This window comes from Narcine bancroftii, chromosome 6, assembly GCF_036971445.1.
Source record: "Narcine bancroftii isolate sNarBan1 chromosome 6, sNarBan1.hap1, whole genome shotgun sequence".
NCBI classification, from domain to species: domain Eukaryota; kingdom Metazoa; phylum Chordata; class Chondrichthyes; order Torpediniformes; family Narcinidae; genus Narcine; species Narcine bancroftii.
In genome coordinates, this window is record NC_091474.1 from 47,588,099 (window position 1) to 47,608,752 (window position 20,654).

The window sequence follows — 20,654 nt, forward strand, 5'->3', positions numbered from 1 at the left end:
TTTTGAAAGTAGACAAAGAATCGACTGAAAAAGATGCTGAATTCACGGAAAAACGTTCATCTTAATATAATTTACTCGACCTACTAATGACAAAGGTAAATCCTTTCATTTAATCAAATCAGCCGTAATCTTTCTCATTAACGGTACATAATTTAAATTATACAATGATTGAAAATTTACATCAATCGTTAAACCTAAATACTTAACTTTATCAGTCCAAAGAAATTTAGTAATTTGTCTTCACTGATCATAATTTGCATCAGAAATTAGTAATATTTCACTTTTTTCCCCAATTCACCTTGTATCCTGACAATACACCATATTGTTGTAAACATTCTTGCAAATAAATTAAAGATCATTCTGGATAGTTAAATATATCAAAACATCATCAGCAAATAAATTAATCTTGTATTCATCATCTGCTATCCTTGTACCTCTAATATTTTCATTCTGCCTTATAGCTTGAGTTAATGGTTCCAGCAAATAGAGCTGGCGACAAAGGACAACCACAAGTTGAACGCGATCATTTAAACAACGAAGAGGTTTGACCATTTGTCGCCACCCTAGCAACTGGATGCCTTTACCCAACAATAAAAAAGGGTCCAAATTTAAATTTCTCCAAGACTTTAAATAAAAAATTCCATTCGACCCGATCAAAAGCTTTTTCAGTATCAAGAGCATCTACGAATGGTAGGTTGGGTTGCTGACATGATGCATTGATCAACAAAATCACTAAGAATATTATCAGAGGCATACCTATTTTTAAAAACTAGCCTGATCTACATGTACCAATTGAGGTAAATTCTTAGCAAGTCTTATTGCCAATAAATTCACTATTATTCAATAAAGAAATTGGGCGATATGAAGCTACATTCCAAGGGTCTGTCTTTTTTTGGTATAACCGTACACGAATCTGGTAAAGCTTGTTCCTGCGTCACCTGCTGAAGAACATCAATAAATAGAGGAGACAAATCATCATAAAAAGCTTTACAAAATTCAACAGTAAATCCATCATCTCCTGGAGATTTCCCATTAGGCATTGTTGTTTGGGGAACACCACCATTTTGATCAAAAAGGCATAATAGTGCCTTTATTTCCTGCAGAGCCTGAAGAAAGTACATCTCTGTCCCAGGATATTGATGATTTTTACCACTGTACCATTGAGGGCATACCAACCTATGGCTCGTATCGGACTATAAAGCACTCCAGCAGATGGTGAAAACTACCTGATGGATTATTGGCATCCAATTGTCCACTATTGAGAGTATCTATCAGGAATGCTGCCTGGTCAGGGCGAAGACCATCATCAACTATGGGCTTTTTACTCTTCTCCCATCCGGTAGGCACTACAGGGGCCTTCGCTCTCGAACCAGCAAGCTCAAAAAGTGCTTTTTACCCCCAAACCTGTGACCCTGCTCACATTGTACTTCAGTACTTTTATAATTATTTGCTTGCTGAATGCACTTGTTTTTATTTACACACAGTTATTTGTATATAGCAGTTTTTTTAAAACTTCTGGTTGGAAGATAATTGTATTTCATTGGCTTTGTATTTTACTTGGCACAATGACAAAGTTGAATCTAATCTCTTTTGCTACCCTTGCAAGATTCACATCATCACTCACTGTATGTGATGTACAGTGTACAGACAGTGATGTTAACACAGCTAGCAATCCCAGTTCAATTTGTATCTCCAGTGTTATCTGCGCAAAGTTCCTCTTGTGATTGAATACATTTTCTCTGATTTCCTCCCAAATCACAAATGCACAGTGTGTAGACAAGTGGCAAAATCTGATAGTGATAACATGGGGAAGCACAAGGACTGCATTAATCCAAGCATTTGATGGTCACCATAATCCCAGACACACACTGCTGGTACCCCTCCACCATCAGACTCCTCAACAGTAAACTCAACCAAGCACTCATTTAAAAACTCTTCCTTGTGCACTTTATTGTTTTTTTTCCTCTCTGAATTGCATTTTGTTTCTTTTGTTTGCATGTGAACATTGAATACTTTTTGTTTTGCACTAACAGTAAGTAGTCATTTCAGCAGTAGCTCCAGCAGTGCAACAGAGCCCTTCTTACTGAATTAGGTTTTTGTGACTAAATTCTTCTTCATCTTGCCCAAAAACAACCTGCATCACCTGAAACTGTTCAGCATACTCATAGCCATATGAAAGAATCTAACTCATCCATTTCAAACAAGTTGACATTCTGGGCTTGTTCCATATCCTTCAAAACCCTTGTCCAAATGTCTTTAGAACAAAATGCAAAAAAGACATCTATTGGAAAGGAAGATTAAACATGATAAATAAGGGCACATGGCCTCTGGCACAAACTCTGGCTCAGAAGGGAAGGGGGAAATAGGAGAAGAGTGATAGTGATTGGAGATTCGCAATTTAGGCAAACTGATAGGAAGCTCTGTAAACAAGATTGAGACACTTGAATGGTATGATGCCTCCCAGGTCCCAGGGTCAGTGACGTCTCCTATAGAGTCCACACCATTCTCAAGTGAGAGGTCATCAGCTAGATGTTGTGGTCCTCATTGGTATCAATGAGGAATAGAGATGAGATCCTGAAGAGGGAATATATGGAGTGAAGAAAGAAACTGAAAAGCAAGACCTCAAGGGTCTTAATCTCACGATTGCTTCCTGTGCCACACGCCAGTGAGGGTAGGAAGTTGTGGCAGATGAAAGTGTGGCTGAAGAGTTGGTGCAGGGTCTCAGATTTGTGGATCATCTGGATCTCTTCTGGATAAGGTCTGACCTGTACACAAAAGACAGGATGTACCTGAACTAGAGAGTGACTAATACCCTGCTGGGCAGGTTTACTAGAGTTGATGGGGAGAATTTAAATTAGTTTGGCAGGATGATGGGAACCAGAATGTGAGTGAAGAGGATAGGGGAGAAGGTGGAAAACATGAGCTACAGAGAGTGTCTACTGAGTCAGTGTGGATGGAAGACAAATATTAAGGAGTAGTCTACAGTCCCCCAAATCACTCTCTGGACACTAAGGAGCAGATAAGTTGGTAGATTTTGGAATGGTGCAGAAATTACAAGGCTGTTGTTATGGGAGACTTCAGATACCCTAATATTGACTGCACATCCTGACTCCAAGAGGGATAGATGGGGCAGAATTTACCTGGTGCGTCAAAGAAGGATACCGGACCAGCCAACCAGGAGAGGCCATACTGGATCTGGTGCTGGGTAATGAACCTGGTCAGGTGGCAGATCTTTTGATGGGAGATAGTGACCACAACTCAGAGCTTTTGCTGAATTTGGACAAGGACTAAAGCAGACAAAATGAGAAAGTGTTTAACTGGGTAGGGCTAATTACAATGGGATGATGCAGGAGCTAGGGAGATTAGGAAGAGATGTTCATGGGAGAAAGCACAGATTAACGTGGAGGATATTTAGGATCCACTTGTGCAGGGTTCAGATTAGGTTTGTCCCACTGAGACGGGGGAAAAAAATGGTAGGAAAAGGGAACCGTGGTTGACAAAACAGGTGAGGCAGCTGGTCAAGAGGAAGAATGAAGCATACATTAGATTGAGGAAGCAAGAAACAGAAAGGGCCCATGAAAATTATATAATAGCCAGGAAGGAACTTAAGAAAGGACTCAGGAGAGCTCGAAGGGGACATGAGAAGGCCATGACCAGTAAAATTAAGGAGAACCCCAAAGTGTTCAATGCTTATGTGAAGAACCTTCATCAGGGTGAGGTCAGAATACAACAGACTTGTGTGCTACATCAGTGGTTCTCAACATTTTTCTTTCCACTCATATACCACTTTAAGTAATCCCTATGCCATTGGTGCTCTGTGATTAGTAAGGGACTGCTTAAAGTGGTATGAGAGTAGGAAGGGAAGGTTGAGAATCACTGCTCTTGACCCAATTGTTACTGAAAAATTTTGCTTGAGAAAAATTGTAATTGGTCCATTTCCTTGGAGTTATGAAACCATGCACATAACAGTGTTAACAGATTAAAACAGTGGTTTTCAAATTTTTTCTTTCCACCCACAAACCACCTTAAGTAATCCCATACTAATCATAGAGCACCTATGGCATAGGGAATACTTAAAGTAGTATGTGGGTGGAAAGAAAAAGGTTGAGAACCACTTTGCTAGATAATAAGAGGAAGAGTTGATCCATTGAAACATTAAGATTTATGTCCTCAGGACCAGAGACTATATATAATATATATGATATACACACAACCTAGTTACTGTGGAAAGGAAAGGAAGAGATAACTGGGGTGTTGGCAATGATCTTTGACTCTTCCTTGGCCACAGGGGAGATGCCAGAGGATTGGAGAATGGGAAATGTAGTCCCCTTGGCTTAAAAAAACGTAATAGGGAGAATAGTGTAAATTTTTGACTGCTGAGTCTCGTGCCATTAGGGTGCAAACTATTGGGAGAGCATTCTTCAGGACAGGAATTAGAGCATTTGGAGACTCAGGGATAGTCAGCATGGCTTTGGGAGGCAAAGGTGATGTCTCATGACCCTACGGAGTTTTCTGAGGAGGTAACAAAAGAAAATGATGAAGGTATGGCGAGAGATGTGGTGTATATGAATTTTGATAAGGCATTTGACAAGGTCCTTCATGAGAAACTTGTTAAAATCCCCCAAATGCCACAAATGAATCAATACTTCAGTTCATAAACCTTTGCACTAATGAACTGCTCAGCTGCATGCTATCATCACCGCCACACAATGCATCTACAACTACACCATGGAATTTGCGCTTAAAACACCATATTAAACTATGACTTTTTAAACTGAAAAGAATCCAACTTTGGAGGGTTTAAAAAAATTCTCTCCAATTTATTCCAAGATTTCAACTCAGTTTTAGATATTAACTGTGCCTTCTGTGACAGATCATGTTATATTGCATATAGGTATGTTTTACTCACGGTGTGCAGGAAAGGACCTTGGAAAATACTAGAGCGCCTCAGATGCCCCCCAAAGTTCCTCAACATGGTTATCCAACTGCACGAAAACCAACAAGGTCGGGTCGGATACAGCAATGAGCTCTCTGAACCCTTCTCCATTAACAATAGCGTGAAGCAAGGCTGCATTCTCGCACCAACCCTCTTTTCAATCTTCTTCAGCATGATGCTGAAACAAGCCATGAAAGACCTCAAAAATGAAGACGCTATTTACATCCGGTACCGCACGGATGGCAGTCTCCTCAATCTGAGGCGCCTGCAAGCTCACACCAAGACACAAGAGCAACTTGTCCGTGAACTACTCTTTGCAGATGATGCCGCTTTAGTTGCCCATTCAGAGCCAGCTCTTCAGCGCTTGACGTCCTGTTTTGCTGAAACTGCCAAAATGTTTGGCCTGGAAGTCAGCCTGAAGAAAACTGAGGTCCTCCATCAGCCAGCTCCCCACCATGACTACCAGCCCCCCCACATCTCCATCGGGCACACAAAACTCAAAACGGTCAACCAGTTTACCTATCTCGGCTGCACCATTTCATCGGATACATGAATCGACAACGAGATAGACAACAGACTCGCCAAGGCAAATAGCGCCTTTGGCGCTACACAAAAGAGTCTGGAAAAAGAACCAACTGAAAAACCTCACAAAGATTAGTGTATACAGGGCTGTTGTCATACCCACACTCCTGTTCGGCTCCGAATCATGGGTCCTCTACCGGCACCACCTACGGCTCCTAGAACGCTTCCACCAGCGTTGTCTCCGCTCCATCCTCAACATTCATTGGAGCGACTTCATCCCTAACATCGAAGTACTCGAGATGGCAGAGGCCGACAGCATCGAATCCAAAGAAGAGGTACAAGGACTGCCTAAAGAAATCTCTTGGTGCCTGCCACATTAACCACCGCCAGTGGGCTGATATCGCCTCAAACTGTGCATCTTGGCACCTCACAGTTCGGCGGGCTGCAACCTCCTTCGAAGAAGACCGCAGAGCCCACCTCACTGACAAAAGACAAAGGAGGAAAAACCCAACACCCAACCCCATCCAACCAATTTTCCCTCGCAACCGCTGCAACCTGTCCCTCATCGGACTTGTCAGCCACAAATGAGCCTGCAGCTGACGTGGATATTACCCCTCCATAAATCTTCGTCCGCGAAGCCAAGCCAAAGAAAGAGAGGTATGTTTTAAAAGGAGATAAATTGTGGCAGGTTTTTTTAGTGTAGGTAACATACAAACACTTCAAAACATATCTCATTTAAAATGCCAGAGCTCTGCTCAAGCCAGACAGTTCAGGCTCTGAGTAGCTTTGCAAAAACTTTGGAAGAGTGCCTACAAGGACTTCACAAGTAGGTGCTAATTGGATATGTTGGGAGTAATGGATTATTGTTTTGGAAAGCAACTAGGTCTGGAGCCACAAGGCCATTTTAGATAGCCCAAAACTCTGCCAAAACTCATAATCACCTACCTTTCTGAATGTGCGGAGGCAGTCTCAGAGCCGCATATTCCAACCTCTCTCAGAGAGGGATAATCTCCTCAGCGGAGCCCCTTCGCCTATCAATCTGAACACACAGCTGTCAGCCCACGACTCACCCCTCTTCCTCCAAGTCAGGGGCAGCAGGAAGCCCTCAGAGCAGCAGGGATTGTCTGGGTCATCAGGGCAGTCAGGACGGCGGGGCAGCATGGACCGTCAGGGGGCAGCGGTGTGGGCTGGGACAGCCATACCGGGCCACTCTCTGCAGCTCAAAACGTGGCAGAGCAATGGCCATCTTCCCTACCCATAATCCCCCACAGAGAGAGTGAGAGTGAGTGTTGTGGTCCATACAAAAGGAACTCTGGTGACCTGAAAGAAAGGATATCATATCATCTGGAAAACCCTAATGGGGGAAGTTTCGTCAGCAAGACATTGGAGTGGCTGGTCTGAAGGATTCAGTTGTGGGTGTCCAATGAGCTACAAATCTCTCTCTGAAAACCGACAAGAACCTTCTTGAGCAGTAACCATTTACCGTTCATGCACCAAAGCCTGGTGAACTTCATAAATGTTCAATTCTGTGCACAGTATAAGAATTGTATTCACTCCAGTGAACTTGGAGGAGTGAGAAGTGAGATTGGACTGTGAATCAAAGAACTTTTCTGAACTTACACAGTTATTACATACATGTACACTTAGAATTAGGGGGTTAAGTTAATAGTAATAAGTTAAAGTTTGATTCTATTTTCATTGTTAAAGATAATTAAAAGTAATTTTTGTTTAAGTAACCATTTGTCTTGGTGAATTTCTATTGCTGCTGGGTTTTGGGATCCTCTGGGCTCATAACACTTCAAGGTTGAACATTATTTCAAACTTACCTCATTTTATACTTTGTTGATTCCACTGGTAAGACTATGAAGGAACTCTTATTTCTCTCTCCTACTGCAAGGGGAGTTGGAACAGAAGGCAATTTTGTATAATATTATATGTTCTGTACTATTAGCGACAGAAGGCAATTTTGTATAATATTATATGTTCTGTACTATTACATGACAATCAAGGAATCTTAAATCTAAAAGTAAATCAGTGAAGCGCAAAAGTCTGCAGATGTTGTGATTGTAATAAAAACAATGCTGGAAAAAAGCTGAAAAAAAAACACAAATCTCGAGGGATGGCTGGCCTGAAGAGGTATTCCTCTCTTCAAAGGGAGTTCTGTGAGAATCTCTCCCACTGCTCCCGATATGCAAGCTCTGTTCCTCTCAAGCTCTATGAACATGTCCTTCCCATCTCTTGCTTCCTTCCTTCCCATCTCTTGCTTCCTTCCTTCCCATCTCTTGCTTCCTTCCTTCCCATCTCTTGCTTCCTTCCTTCCCATCTCTTGCTTCCTTCCTTCCCATCTCTTGCTTCCTTCCTTCCCATCTCTTGCTTCCTTCCTTCCCATCTCTTGCTTCCTTCCTTCCCATCTCTTGCTTCCTTCCTTCCCATCTCTTGCTTCCTTCCTTCCCATCTCTTGCTTCCTTCCTTCCCATCTCTTGCTTCCTTCCTTCCCATCTCTTGCTTCCTTCCTTCCCATCTCTTGCTTCCTTCCTTCCCATCTCTTGCTTCCTTCCTTCCCATCTCTTGCTTCCTTCCTTCCCATCTCTTGCTTCCTTCCTTCCCATCTCTTGCTTCCTTCCTTCCCATCTCTTGCTTCCTTCCTTCCCATCTCTTGCTTCCTTCCTTCCCATCTCTTGCTTCCTTCCTTCCCATCTCTTGCTTCCTTCCTTCCCATCTCTTGCTTCCTTCCTTCCCATCTCTTGCTTCCTTCCTTCCCATCTCTTGCTTCCTTCCTTCCCATCTCTTGCTTCCTTCCTTCCCATCTCTTGCTTCCTTCCTTCCCATCTCTTGCTTCCTTCCTTCCCATCTCTTGCTTCCTTCCTTCCCATCTCTTGCTTCCTTCCTTCCCATCTCTTGCTTCCTTCCTTCCCATCTCTTGCTTCCTTCCTTCCCATCTCTTGCTTCCTTCCTTCCCATCTCTTGCTTCCTTCCTTCCCATCTCTTGCTTCCTTCCTTCCCATCTCTTGCTTCCTTCCTTCCCATCTCTTGCTTCCTTCCTTCCCATCTCTTGCTTCCTTCCTTCCCATCTCCAGCTCCAGATCCTAGCCTCCCAGATTGGGCCCCAAAAGGTTCTCAAGTACCAGCACTGCATTGACTGTTGCTCTCTTCGCTTGCCGAATTCTATGGACCATCCTCAACTCTATGAAGATATCAACAGGCGCCGCTCACTCACTACTGCACCAGAGGACCTCGCTTATGAATGGCCTGTCACTGACCTCTCCTGCACACTTCATCCTCCACCAATCCATGCCTTCAACTCTTCTTCATTTGCCTGGCAAAAGGTTCAAAAGCTCACCTCTCTAGAGACTGGAGCCTGTGATCTCCGAGACAAGTTTTTACCTCGGCCCCAGCTACCCACATACTAAAGCCCGCCAGCCAGAGCTCCTGACACCTCCATCTCTTGTCTTGGACCCAGCCACCCACAGTCAAACTCTCATCCCAGTCCCAGCATCTACAGGTTGGAGCTCCTGGTATATCCAGTGTTGGTTTCCACCTTGGCCCCTGCCTCCCGCAGACTGTTGCTCCAGATGCCTCCGCAGTATACCTCAGTCCCAGCCGTCTGTGTATTGGAGCCCTCAATGCCTCAGTGTATGCAGCCGCTTTCCCTGGTCCTGACCCTAACTGACCCTCCATCCACACCGACTTCCTCACCAATTCCCACATCAACCTCAGCCTCCTCAGGCTGGCACCTTGGATTCCTCCGCCGCTAGATCCACAGGCTCCTTCCCCCACCATCACTCCTTGCCCTTCCCCTCACACCTCTCACTGCTCAATCCCCTTCTACTTTAAACCCCCCCCCCCACTTTCATCCCACCTCCCTGGTCCTCGAATCCTCTCATCTCCCTCTACCCAAATCTCCAGACCTCCCTTGTCTGCAATAGCTCTCTTCTGATGTCCCCGCCTGCCATCTCCCCCCCCCCCAGCTTCTCCAGCTCCCCACTGCGTCCCCCCCTCACTGTCCCCAGAACACCCTCCCTCCCATATTCATCTATGACATGCCTGTGGACGTTTTCCTCTCCATGCCATTTTATTCAGGTACCTGCCTACATATTGCTCATACCTTGAAGGGCTCAGGCCCAAACAATAGTTATTTATCTTTTTCTTTACTATACAAAGTATGCAGTGTGTGACCTGCTGAGTTTCTCTGGCATCATTTTTTTTTTTTAAAACCAAAAGTTAATCACACTACCTTCTACTGAAAGCTACAAGATAACTTACAATTTACAGCCACCCAATACCACACATAAAATTTGGGTTCAGATTTTGTTTTAACAAGTTTTTCACATTAGTCGTCTGACACCAGGTAGTAAATCAACACATGTAACGTACCACTGCAGCAATCTACTTTGTCATTAATACTCACTGTGTGTCGCTCTCGGTTTTGTGTTTCATCTCCATAATTTCAACCATGAAGAGATCAATTGGCTCGTTTGGTTTCTTCACTGTGAGAACAGCATCGACCACAGCCTACAAGTGATCAAAATACTTGCAGTTAGTTTAAGTACCATTACAATGTTAGAATTATAGCAATCGCAAAATATATTGAAAGACTTAAACCATGAATTCTTTCCAAGTATCAAATAAGATATTACCGGAATATGGCATCTGCTTAAAGATCATGAGATAATTGGTTAAAGATTCTTTGCTGATAATTGAATTTGTATTAGAATTGTACAAAGATGGCACCAATCCACATATTATACAACCAAGCTTAGGAAAAATCATAGCATTTCCATGCTACTTGCAACTCCTCAGGAAATGAAGCAACTTGTCCCTATGTTCAGCATATCACAAGTTCCAAAGTCTATTTCCAAAGTTCAGCATTCCAAAGTAGACATTCAACATGCCAAGGATCCTGACAATGAGAGAGTAACCAGTAACTATTGATAAATGCACCCTCTCATTTGAATTAAAAGGGCTGGATAATTGTAGGTGTAAAGTTTGATTCTTCACCTCAATATCTTATAGTTTTTGATTTTTACCTTGTTGTTGATTGTTGAACATGAAAGCAATTGCACTTTAGTCAATCAGCAAGGTAAATCGTTTGCTGATGAGGTAGTGTCTCCAGTGCCATACTGTCAACAATGTCTCCTTCTCGATAGGAGTGTCAAATTTTGGGGCCTTGGAAGCTGCAAGAAAAGGCGGCTACGGTCTGCCTGCCTAGTTAAGGGTGGCAGCCAGGGAAAAGTCGTACACATCACTCTCCACCTAAAATGGGGTAGATTCGCCCACAGCATGCATCACGGCCTTGGCAACGTCCTCCTTGATCAAAATGAAGGCCGCACGGGCCTCTGATGTCAGGGGAAAAAAAGGTAGATTTGACGAGGGACAGGCCATAGTTGGAGGCTCACTGGGCACAGTAGGAGAAGCTGCCCAGGCACCCTTTCAGAGCATTGAGGCTGTGGGGAAAGGGGGAGTTCCAAAAGAGGGGGCACGCGATCCAGATCAGGGTCAAAGACTCCATCCTCCACAATACAACCAAGACGGGTTGTGCAAAATACACATTTATCCTTATTGCATGTAAAGGTTAAGGAGTTTGGCGGTCTGGAGAAATTTTGGGATTGGCATCATGATCCTACAGGTCATGACCACAAATGGTGACATTGTCCAGATATGCGAATGTGACCTGCAGTTTGTACTGGTTTACCATTCATTCAGTCCATCTCCCACTGGAAGACCGAGACCCCATTGGTGACGCTGAAGGGAACCTTCAGGAAATGGTAGAGGCAGCCATCTGCCTCAAAGGCAGTATATTGGCGGTCCTCTGGACAGGTGGTAGTGTGCCAACTTTAAATCAATAGTGGAGAATACCTAACATTGAGCGATTTGATTTACTACGTCAGATATGCAGGGAAGAGAGTAGGCATCCCGCTGTGTATATCTATTAATGGTCTGATTGTAGTCAATTATCATTCTGTGTTTCTCTTTACCACCACCACTAAGGCTTTCCAGGGGCTGGCGCTGGCTTCAATGATCCCTCATTCAGTAGTCACCACATCTCCAATCTAATAAAGGCCCTGACCCCAGCAGTGTATCACCTATTTTTGGTGGCAATGCGTTTACAGTCAGGGGTGAGGTTAGCAAACAGCGGTGGAGTGGTGATTCTGAGGGTTGAAAGGCCTCAGGTTGTGTGCAGTAGGCAATCTGCGGGTTACTGGCTGGAAATGGTGGGAGGCAAGGCTGGGAGGTTTTTACAGGTGAAGTACAGTGGGTGATTTAAAGACTATTAGATAGACAGCAGGGGTGGGGAACCCCATTGTCACAATTTTAAGGTGGCATTTAAAGTCCAGCCCCAGCAGCACAGAGCTGTGGCATCACAAGTTTAAAATCTTTGCAGTCTGTGCCTCACACAATCAGTTACTAACAGTAGCCGCGAACATCTGCCATATAGGACTTCGAGGCCATAGAGACTTTGTGGCTTACTGGCCTTACCACGAGAGAGTAACGCTGCACTGTGTCGGGGCAAATGAAGCTCTCCATGCTCCCATTATCAAGCAGGCAGTTCATCTTTTGACCATTTACCTCGATGTCCATCATCAATCTGGCGAGTTGGTGAGGGGTACCTTGATCCAGCGGGATGGAAGCCAGCGCTGAATTGCTGTCAGACTCCAAATGCAGTGAAGAGTTCGATTCCAAGATGGCGGCCCCATCCAGTGCTGCTGGGTTGAGAAGATGGTGGCGGCCATGATGGCAGTCCCCATGCAGTAGTGCTGGGTTTAGAGGGTGACTTGGATTTACACATCTTTGCATGAGTCCCTTTCTTTCCAAGCTAGTGCAAATCGCGTCTTTCGCTGGGGAGTGCTTTCTAGACTTCTGCAGGCTGCATAAGTAGCACTTTTGGTGCTTGAAGAGTACAGAGGTTGTGGTCAGGTTGCTGGTGAGATGTGGCAGCATTCTGCAGGTTTGCAGCCCTCCCATGTCCAAAAATGGTGGTGCTGCTTTAACCACAATACGGCCACATTGTTGGCTGGTTAGGCGTCCATATTTCAGAGGACCACCTCTCGTATGTCTACTAGCTCGACTTCCCTCTATAAGTTCCCTGTTCCAACACTCTGCCGGGTATCGCTGGACCTGATGCATGCGACGCAATTGTCTCTGATCAAGCCTCTGTGTTCACCACACCCATTAAGGCCTTGCAGCCTCAGACCTGCCTGAGAGCTTGCAGGGACCCAAAGGTACTCAGCACTCAATTCGCCAGGTTGCTGTTTTCGGGTGATCAGGTGGTGCCTAGCGTGGACTTCATTTACCTTCCTCAAGTACTTGCTTTTCAGTATTTTCATCGCCTCTGGGTATGACTCTTCATCCCTGATCATCAAATATACCAGATATACCAGGGGCCTGATCTGGGAACATAGGACATAGTCTGTTGATCTCCGATCAAACTATAGTAGAGGCCTGCAGGAACACTTCAAAGCAACACAGCCAGAGTTCAAAGCTGTTGGATACATCAGGTGATTGTGGGTCAGGTTCCAGCTTTTCCGGCTTCAAAATCTGTTCCATTATTAAAAAAGACGATAATAAAATAGATACACTGTCAATTGCTTCAAAAGACTAGAAGTTGTATAGGCTTTTATTAACAGAATGGAGGTACGTCCATGCTGTTCAAATGTCTTGGACTGAGCCAGGAACTGTGACACAGTCACCATTATTCAGAGGTCTGTGGGAGGAGCCAGAGGCACAGTCAACAAGGGGTGGGGTGTCCAAGTGCACTAATAACAAGTACTAACACAGCCAAATATAGTGGTTTACCACACAAACAGAAATTCCAGCAGAATTATACTCTTTTATAGTCTATAATTCATGGGCCAGCGTATCCCTCAAGCATCAGGCTAGGGCACCAAATTTTGTTCAATATGTAGTGTAAAACACACGTCAACCTCTGGCCCGCAGGCCAAATTTGTCCCGTGATATAATTATATTTGGCCCGCAAGATCATATTAAATATATATTAGAGTTGGCCCGCTGGCCGCCGCGCCAGTATAGCGCATGCACACTGAAGGTGAAAATGAAGACGCCGGAGGTGTGGAGGGATCTCAGAGTCCCAAATCCCGGGGATCGGAGCGTTGCACTCAGCCCGCCCGGCTCCCGGACACACAGACGCGGCTGGAGTTGGGGACCACCCTCGCTGGGTCTGCGCTTCAGCGGCGACGCCGGACCAAACGTCTCGTTGGCGATGCCTTCCCCCTCGCTCCGTGCGCGGCGGACCCTGCCTCCCGCTCCTTTTGTTGGAGACGAGCCCGGCGCCGTGAGATCGCAGTTTTATCCCTCTCCAACCATGGGAGGGGGGGGGGGGTGGGAGCAACGCGCTCTTCTCAGCCAATTCCTCCACCGCCCCGGACGCCGGCGTTTCAACGGGGGGTTCGCGTGCCTTCGTCAGGCGACCGACCTGTTGGTCCAAGACAAGGGGAGAGCGTACAAACTCCACACAGACAGCACCTGAACTCGGGTGAACATGGAGCTCCGACCCCACATTCCACATCAGGACTGTGTGTAAGATTGGGAGCAGTGAGACGGAAGCTTATTTTGTTCCTGTGATTTAAGCCTTTCTTGGGGTGGGGTCCTTCTCTGACCACTTGCCTAACAATTAACCTAATCAGATGTGGAGTTACCACAATACAACAGTTCTCAACCTTTTCCTTTCCACTCGCGTCCCTGTGCCATTGGTGCTCTGTGATTAGTAAGGGATTGCTTAAGGTGGTCTGTGGTTGGGAAGAAAAAGTTTGAAGACCACTGCTTTAATCATCCCTCATTGACTCGTCATGTGCACGGTTTCAGAACGCTAAAGGAAATGGGACAATGACAATGAAAGAGTTTATCCAAAACTATTATTAAACATTTATTTTAATAAGAAAAAGTTTAACATTACATATGTTGAAAGAAGAGAAAACATGCAGATGTTGTTGAAAATTTTCACTAAATATTTAGTTCGGCCCTCGACTTAGTCCAAGTTTTTAATTTTGGCCCTCCGTGAATTTGAGTTTGACACCCCTGGTGTAAAAAGACAAGTAGGCAACAAAAAATTTTTAATTTTTTTTAAAAAAGATACCATCTTGCCAAAACTGCATCATTAAGTTGTGTGTCACGACAGTGCAGCAGTTAGAGCTGTATATCTCATAGTTCATGCAATTTGGGATCCATTTTGACATCTAGAGCTCAGAGGAGTTTGGAGATACTCTCTTTGAACGCATCAGTTTCCCCAAGCACAACTTTTCCTCCCATCTTCCAAAGACAATCCACTGGCCAAATAATATGGAAATTCCAGCTTCTTCATTGACATTGGGTGCCAACACTAAACTACCTGCCAAACAACTTTGTTAAGAATATCTTCACCAAAAGGACCATCACAGGCTTGAACACTACAGCTCACCAGCACCTTCAAAGAGAATTAGAAATGGACCACAAAAGACTGGTGTTGCCAGCAACATCTATATCCAGTAAATGAATGAAACTAAATAGGAATTATATTCTGCCAGTGACATTACTGCAATACCTCAACTTTTATAAATTTTGAGCAACAGAGCATCAATTTCTACATCGACTGCAAGACTATTGCATATGCAAGATTTAAAAAAAAAAAACGATGCTGTAAAATCTTGTGCTCACCATTTGAATGCTGCTGTGACAGGACAAAGCATCAATTTGAATCAAGGTGAAAGTAATTTAGCATGATGTCTGACTGCTTTAACTATAGAAAAGCTAATGCAGAATTCAGTCATGCACTGTGAGCTAACATCCAACTGCTCATCTATTCAATGCCATTTATGTGTGAAAACAACCTACCATGACAAAATCCTCTTCAATAGCAACAATACCTTAAACATCCAGCACCATTACAAAATGTAAAGTTGTAGCAAGAATCCCACAATTTCATGACATATGGGACCAACAACGTTTAAGTTGACTAGGATCAAAATTTCTGTAACCTAGGTAAACATTACCTAGATTAAACTGTTAAAATAATTGAACAGTCCTAACATTTTTAAAATATCAAAAACTAAAAGGGGTGGAAGGAAAAAGTAAGCTGAGTTTTAAGTGTGCATATACCTCTGTCAAGACCGCTGCCAATTCGTTGTGGACTTTTGTGCGTAACGATGTCCTGGCAACATTGATAAGAGTCTCTCTACCCATTTCTTTGGATATTTTCACCTGCTCCAGCATTTCCAGAGCCTTCTCTTTCGCTGCTTCAAACCCTTCAGTTACAATTCTGGGATGCAAACCCTGAAGAGAAAAGTTATCTTGTGAAAATTAATTTTCAGAATACTATACATTTTGCAAAACCAGATCATGTTTGGTAAATTAGTCATGGTTCATTTTTAAAATTGTATTCTTGTTTTCAAAATTTTCTACAGCTCTCCATAGTCAAATCTTTTTAAAATATTCTTATTGTTGTCTACATTATAAATAATTAAACAGTAATTACATATTGTGCTCCATCGAAAGCAAAAATTATTATAAAAACTTATTCATAATAAAAAATCTAGAGCACAATCACATTAAATATAATTTAACCAAACACAAAATAAGGAAAAAAAAAAATTAAACTTCCCCCTCCACAATGCAAAGTTAAAAGTTAATGTATAGGAATCAAGAACAAGTTGGAAATGGACAGCACAGCACCAAAGTTTCAGAACAACCCTAATTCTTAAGATTATAATAGTCCATAAATGACTATTTGAATCTTTGATGATACATCTACTTTTTTCTAAACTTAAAACAAAATATCATTTAACCATTGTGTAGGTGGAATATTGTCCTTCCATTTAATTAAAATGGAATGCCTGGCTATCAATGAAGGATAAAACTCAGTTTTGAATTGAGCAATTAAAGGGCAAGGATCCAATTTGAACCTGAGAATCACCGATAATGTTTTAAAAACTTGTTTCCAAAATGTTTCCAGAACACATGAACCAAAAGAAGCAGCACCAATTTTATATTTGTCACATAGAGGATTATATATGAATAAAAACGAGACCATTTAACTTTAGACATGCACTCGATGAACCACTTTAAATTACAACAAACAGTGTGGTGCTCAAAGGGAGGTTGAATTAATCAGAAAATAAATAGAGTCCCACACGTCATCTGAGAATGAAAGATTCATATCCTGTTTCCAATCATTCTTGAGTTTAACTAATGAGGCTATTCTTAAATCAAGAAAATTATTATAAACAAGAAATATTAAGCCTTTATGAGAAAGTGGTAAATCAAACTGTATCAAGGATGTTCGCCTCGAGGATTGCCGGAAAGTCAGGCATCTGAGACTGAACAAATGTCTAATTAGTAAATAGCTAAAAAAAAGTATTAGCCAAGTTAAATTTTACCACCAATTGTTCAAAAGAAGCAAAATTATTGCAAATAAAGGTCTTAAAAATACCTTTTTTTATTCATAATCAAATCCTCAACCCTATATTTCTCCAGTTTGGGTATTTCACACCTACACAAACCCAATCTCTTGAATTTCCTCCATTTTCGCTCTCCTCCAAGATGAACAGCTTTGATGCATTTTGGCAAACTATCGCACAATTGACAACTTTGCTCAAGTGTGAAATAGTCATTATGCAATAGGATCATAAGTCAGTTAAAATCATTTAGTTCAAAGAAATTCTTCTCATGAAGAATAAACAATTCAGTAAGAATGTGGATAAACCATGAACTCGGATACAAAGTTAAACTGCCCAGTCTTCAATGGCCAATTTCTGCTCCTATATTCAAGCTTCTTGTATTCTTATTTCAGTCATATGTTTCCCTCCCTCAGCCCTCTATTACAGTGATGACGGTGTTAGCAATATGTGAACTGGAATATTTTATAACCTATCAATTTCTACAATGCTCACTTTCACATGGACTCTTATAATGCTGCTTTTTAAAAAAAATGATAGCTATCAATAACAGGCAAGGGAAAAAAAAGTTATGGGATCCTTTATGAAGTTGACTGTCTTCTTGAAGCAACTCCTCGCATAGATGCCTTCAATGGATGCGAGGCAAGAGCCAATGACGGATCTGACAACGTGCGCTACTTGCTGCATTTCTGACATTTACATTACCAAAACTAGGCTGTGATGCTCCCAGTCTGTAAACTTTTCACTAAAAATACCTGGTAGGTTATAACTCTCTCCACCTCTGTCCCATCAACATGGATAGGTGTGGACTCCCCTTCCTAAAATCAACCAGTTTCTTGGCAGAAAGATTGTTGTTCTGATACCATTCTATTTTCTGATTAATTTCCAGTTATTCAGGAACAATAATGAAATCAGTGGACTTGTAAGTTTCAGTGGATTTGTAAGTTTAAAGGTTCCATTGTTGTCACATAACACTACATTTAGAAAGTAACATACATTAAATTCTTTAACTTTTGTCTACCATAAGGCAGACAGAGAGTCACCACTTTGGCCAAGATTGAAGACACTGGGAGAAGGAATAAAGGAATAGGCCATTTTCTCATTGGGAAAGAATTCAGATGTTCCAGTTGGGTGAGAGTCCAGGACCAGATAGCACAGCCTCAGAGTTTAGAGCAGAGATGAGCAGGAATTTCTTCAGCTAGAACATAGAGTATATTTAAAGCTAAGTTGGATAGGTTCTTGATTAGCAAGGGTGTAAAAGGTTATGGCGAGAAGATAGGAATTCAAATGGCAGCGCAAACTCGATGGCCTGACAGGCAAAATTAGGCTCTGTATCTTGTGGTCATTGCAAATAATAATTATTTTGAATGATGAAAGGCCTGGACTGAGCAGATGTGAGAAAGTTGTTTTCCATAGTTGGGGAGTCTTGCACACGAGTGCACAACTTGCACAAAAGACCCCCATTTACAACAGCGCTGCAGAGTTATTTCTTTAGCCAGAGTGGTGAACCTCTGGAGTTTGCTATTTCAAGCAGCGGTGGAGGACAAGACATTGGGTGCATTTAAGGTAGAGACTTATAGTTATCTGAAGGTTACAGGGAGAAGCAGGGGAATGGGGTCTGAGTGAGGGAATGGCAAAGTAGGCTCGATGGCTCCTATATCTTATGGGATTATTCCACACACAAGAATCATCATTGTTGTTCTAGCTTTCAAATATGTTGAATCAGTTTTCTACAAACTAAAGTAGTCTGCTGCCTTCGGATTCGGGCCATCTGAGATACAAGCCGCATGCTCTTGAACAGGATAGTATATTAATTGACTAAATTTTAAATAATGAGTAATACCTCTGAAATGTAGAGATCAGCTTGTTTCAGCAGCTCACCAATAATAAGTACATTAGATGTGGTGCCGTCTCCAGTCATATCATCCTGAGCTGTAGCAACTTTAGCTATTAAAGACGCAGTTGGATGCTGTATTTGCTGTAAAGGAATTGGCATCTTAAAATGTATTTTGTATCTTAACCCCAACTGATATCAATTCAAATCAATTCAATTAAGTTTCAAATTAAGTGAATTGCATCCAAAACTCAAGGGATAAAATGGAGAGCACCAGGCTGGACTTCTCCGAGGTCCAAGAGTGCTGTCCAGTCTTCCTAGGATCCAATACAAGGGTCACTTAGAACCCAAAGCAAGTCAGTGTGGGATCTGAAGTGTCATTAATTTTAATTTGGATGCAAAATTATATTCACTGGCAAAAAGGTCCATCCCCACATCTACCTTCCATTAAAACTTCTTCCGGGTACTCTCAGGGCAAGGCCTCGATACTACACCATCCAAGGACTTATCAAGACTGGCCTCATCACTGAATTCAACCATTCAGAAGAGCAATGAAGTCATGCTACCACAGGCAGGTCAGGGAAGTTAAAAAGTATGGAGGGACCAAGGATGACAAAACCAGGCCAAAGGCCTGGTCAAGATTAACACATTTTACCCAGAAGGCAGGCCACATCATTTTACTAAATTTCACACATTAAATACCCAGCCACTTTTTGAGCGTACACACTGATAAAAGCAAAGTTTTAGCCCAGTGACTTAGTAAGTTAGGTACTAATTTAGTTGTACAGCACAGGCCCTTTGGCCCAACTCACCCATGCTTACCAAAATAACTTCCTGTTGTCCTTCTTGCCTGCATTTGGGCCACATCCTTTTCAACCTTCCTTTCCAAGTGTCTTTTAAATGCTGTCAGAGGACCCACCTCCTCTGACAGCTTCTTCCATATATCAACCGTCCTGTGTAATAAAGGAACTCTCAGGTCCCCTTTAAATCTCTGCCCTCCTGTTCTATCTGCCATTTCTTGGCCTATTTTCAGTTTATCTAGATCCTATTGTAATGTTAAGGCAACTATTTTCTGTCCACTACAATATTGGTGTAATCTGTAAGTGTACTAAAACTTTTTATCCAAATCATGAACAGCTGACACTACAATGGACCCAGCACTGTCTCCTGTGGCACATCACTATCAATCTGGAAAAACTACCTGCCATGACTCCCTCTCCCATCCCAAACACCCTGGATTCCATGGGATCCAATGTTCTCACCAGCCTACCATGGACCTCAAAAGGATTTGTTAAAGTCCAGGTAAACAATATCTATAACCTTACCTTCAATCATCTTGACACTTCTTCGAAAGATAAGATGCAGCTCAGACTCTTCCTCATATCCAATGAAAAGACTGGCAAAACGAGGACCCTGTGAGTACCCATAGCTGTACCTTTGACTTAGAAGTTACTAGTGTCCACCAGGCAGAAGAGGGTGATAGAAGAGGGAGGCTGGTTATGAGAGCCTGGAGGCCTTCCTTATGTGAGATGAAAGAGTTCAGTGACTGAACTTACATGGCAGTTCATGGAGAGAATGTGAGGTGTCCCAGATGTAGGTGGGAAGGGAATGGACCAAGCGAGACAAAATGGTGTTGAGGTACAATGATATCAGTTTGGTGGGCAGGAGACTACCAGGCAGTTGTGTTCGTTAGACACCACCGTTTGCTTTGTTTACCAGAACATTCAGCTGAATGCCTTGCCCTTCCCTTTACCATGCTCTGTATAACTACAATATTCCAGTCCATTGGAATTCCAGTCCTTGCTGAGTTTAACTGCCTTACCTGTTAGGCCTTTCTCACTTGCAGTCCCATTTACTGAACATTCTTTAACTTCTACATTTGCTTCAGTCACTCATCTATCAAACCACTACACCCCTCTCCCCACCACAAGGTTTGACTAGTTGGAATAATACCAATCACTTGTCACTCTGGAAAAAA

At 42.8% G+C, this 20,654-nt stretch overlaps 1 protein-coding gene and 1 non-coding gene across 3 annotated transcripts in view; both read right to left on the reverse strand.

Moving 5' to 3' along the window:
- cct6a (chaperonin containing TCP1, subunit 6A (zeta 1)) overlaps window positions 1–20,654 on the reverse strand; it is a 58,757-nt gene that overhangs the window by 36,736 nt on the left and 1,367 nt on the right. For both annotated transcript variants that reach the window (XM_069884890.1, XM_069884891.1), the window contains exons 3-5: window positions 18,686–18,820; window positions 15,548–15,721; window positions 9,867–9,970 (exon numbers count right to left, since the gene is read on the reverse strand). In XM_069884890.1, the coding sequence (XP_069740991.1) occupies window positions 9,867–9,970; window positions 15,548–15,721; window positions 18,686–18,820 (413 nt within the window). The remainder of the gene's footprint in view (window positions 1–9,866; window positions 9,971–15,547; window positions 15,722–18,685; window positions 18,821–20,654) is intronic.
- Window positions 15,095–15,221, reverse strand: LOC138737843 (small nucleolar RNA SNORA15). Its single transcript, XR_011341274.1, has one exon. It is a non-coding gene; the product is annotated as a small nucleolar RNA SNORA15 (small nucleolar RNA).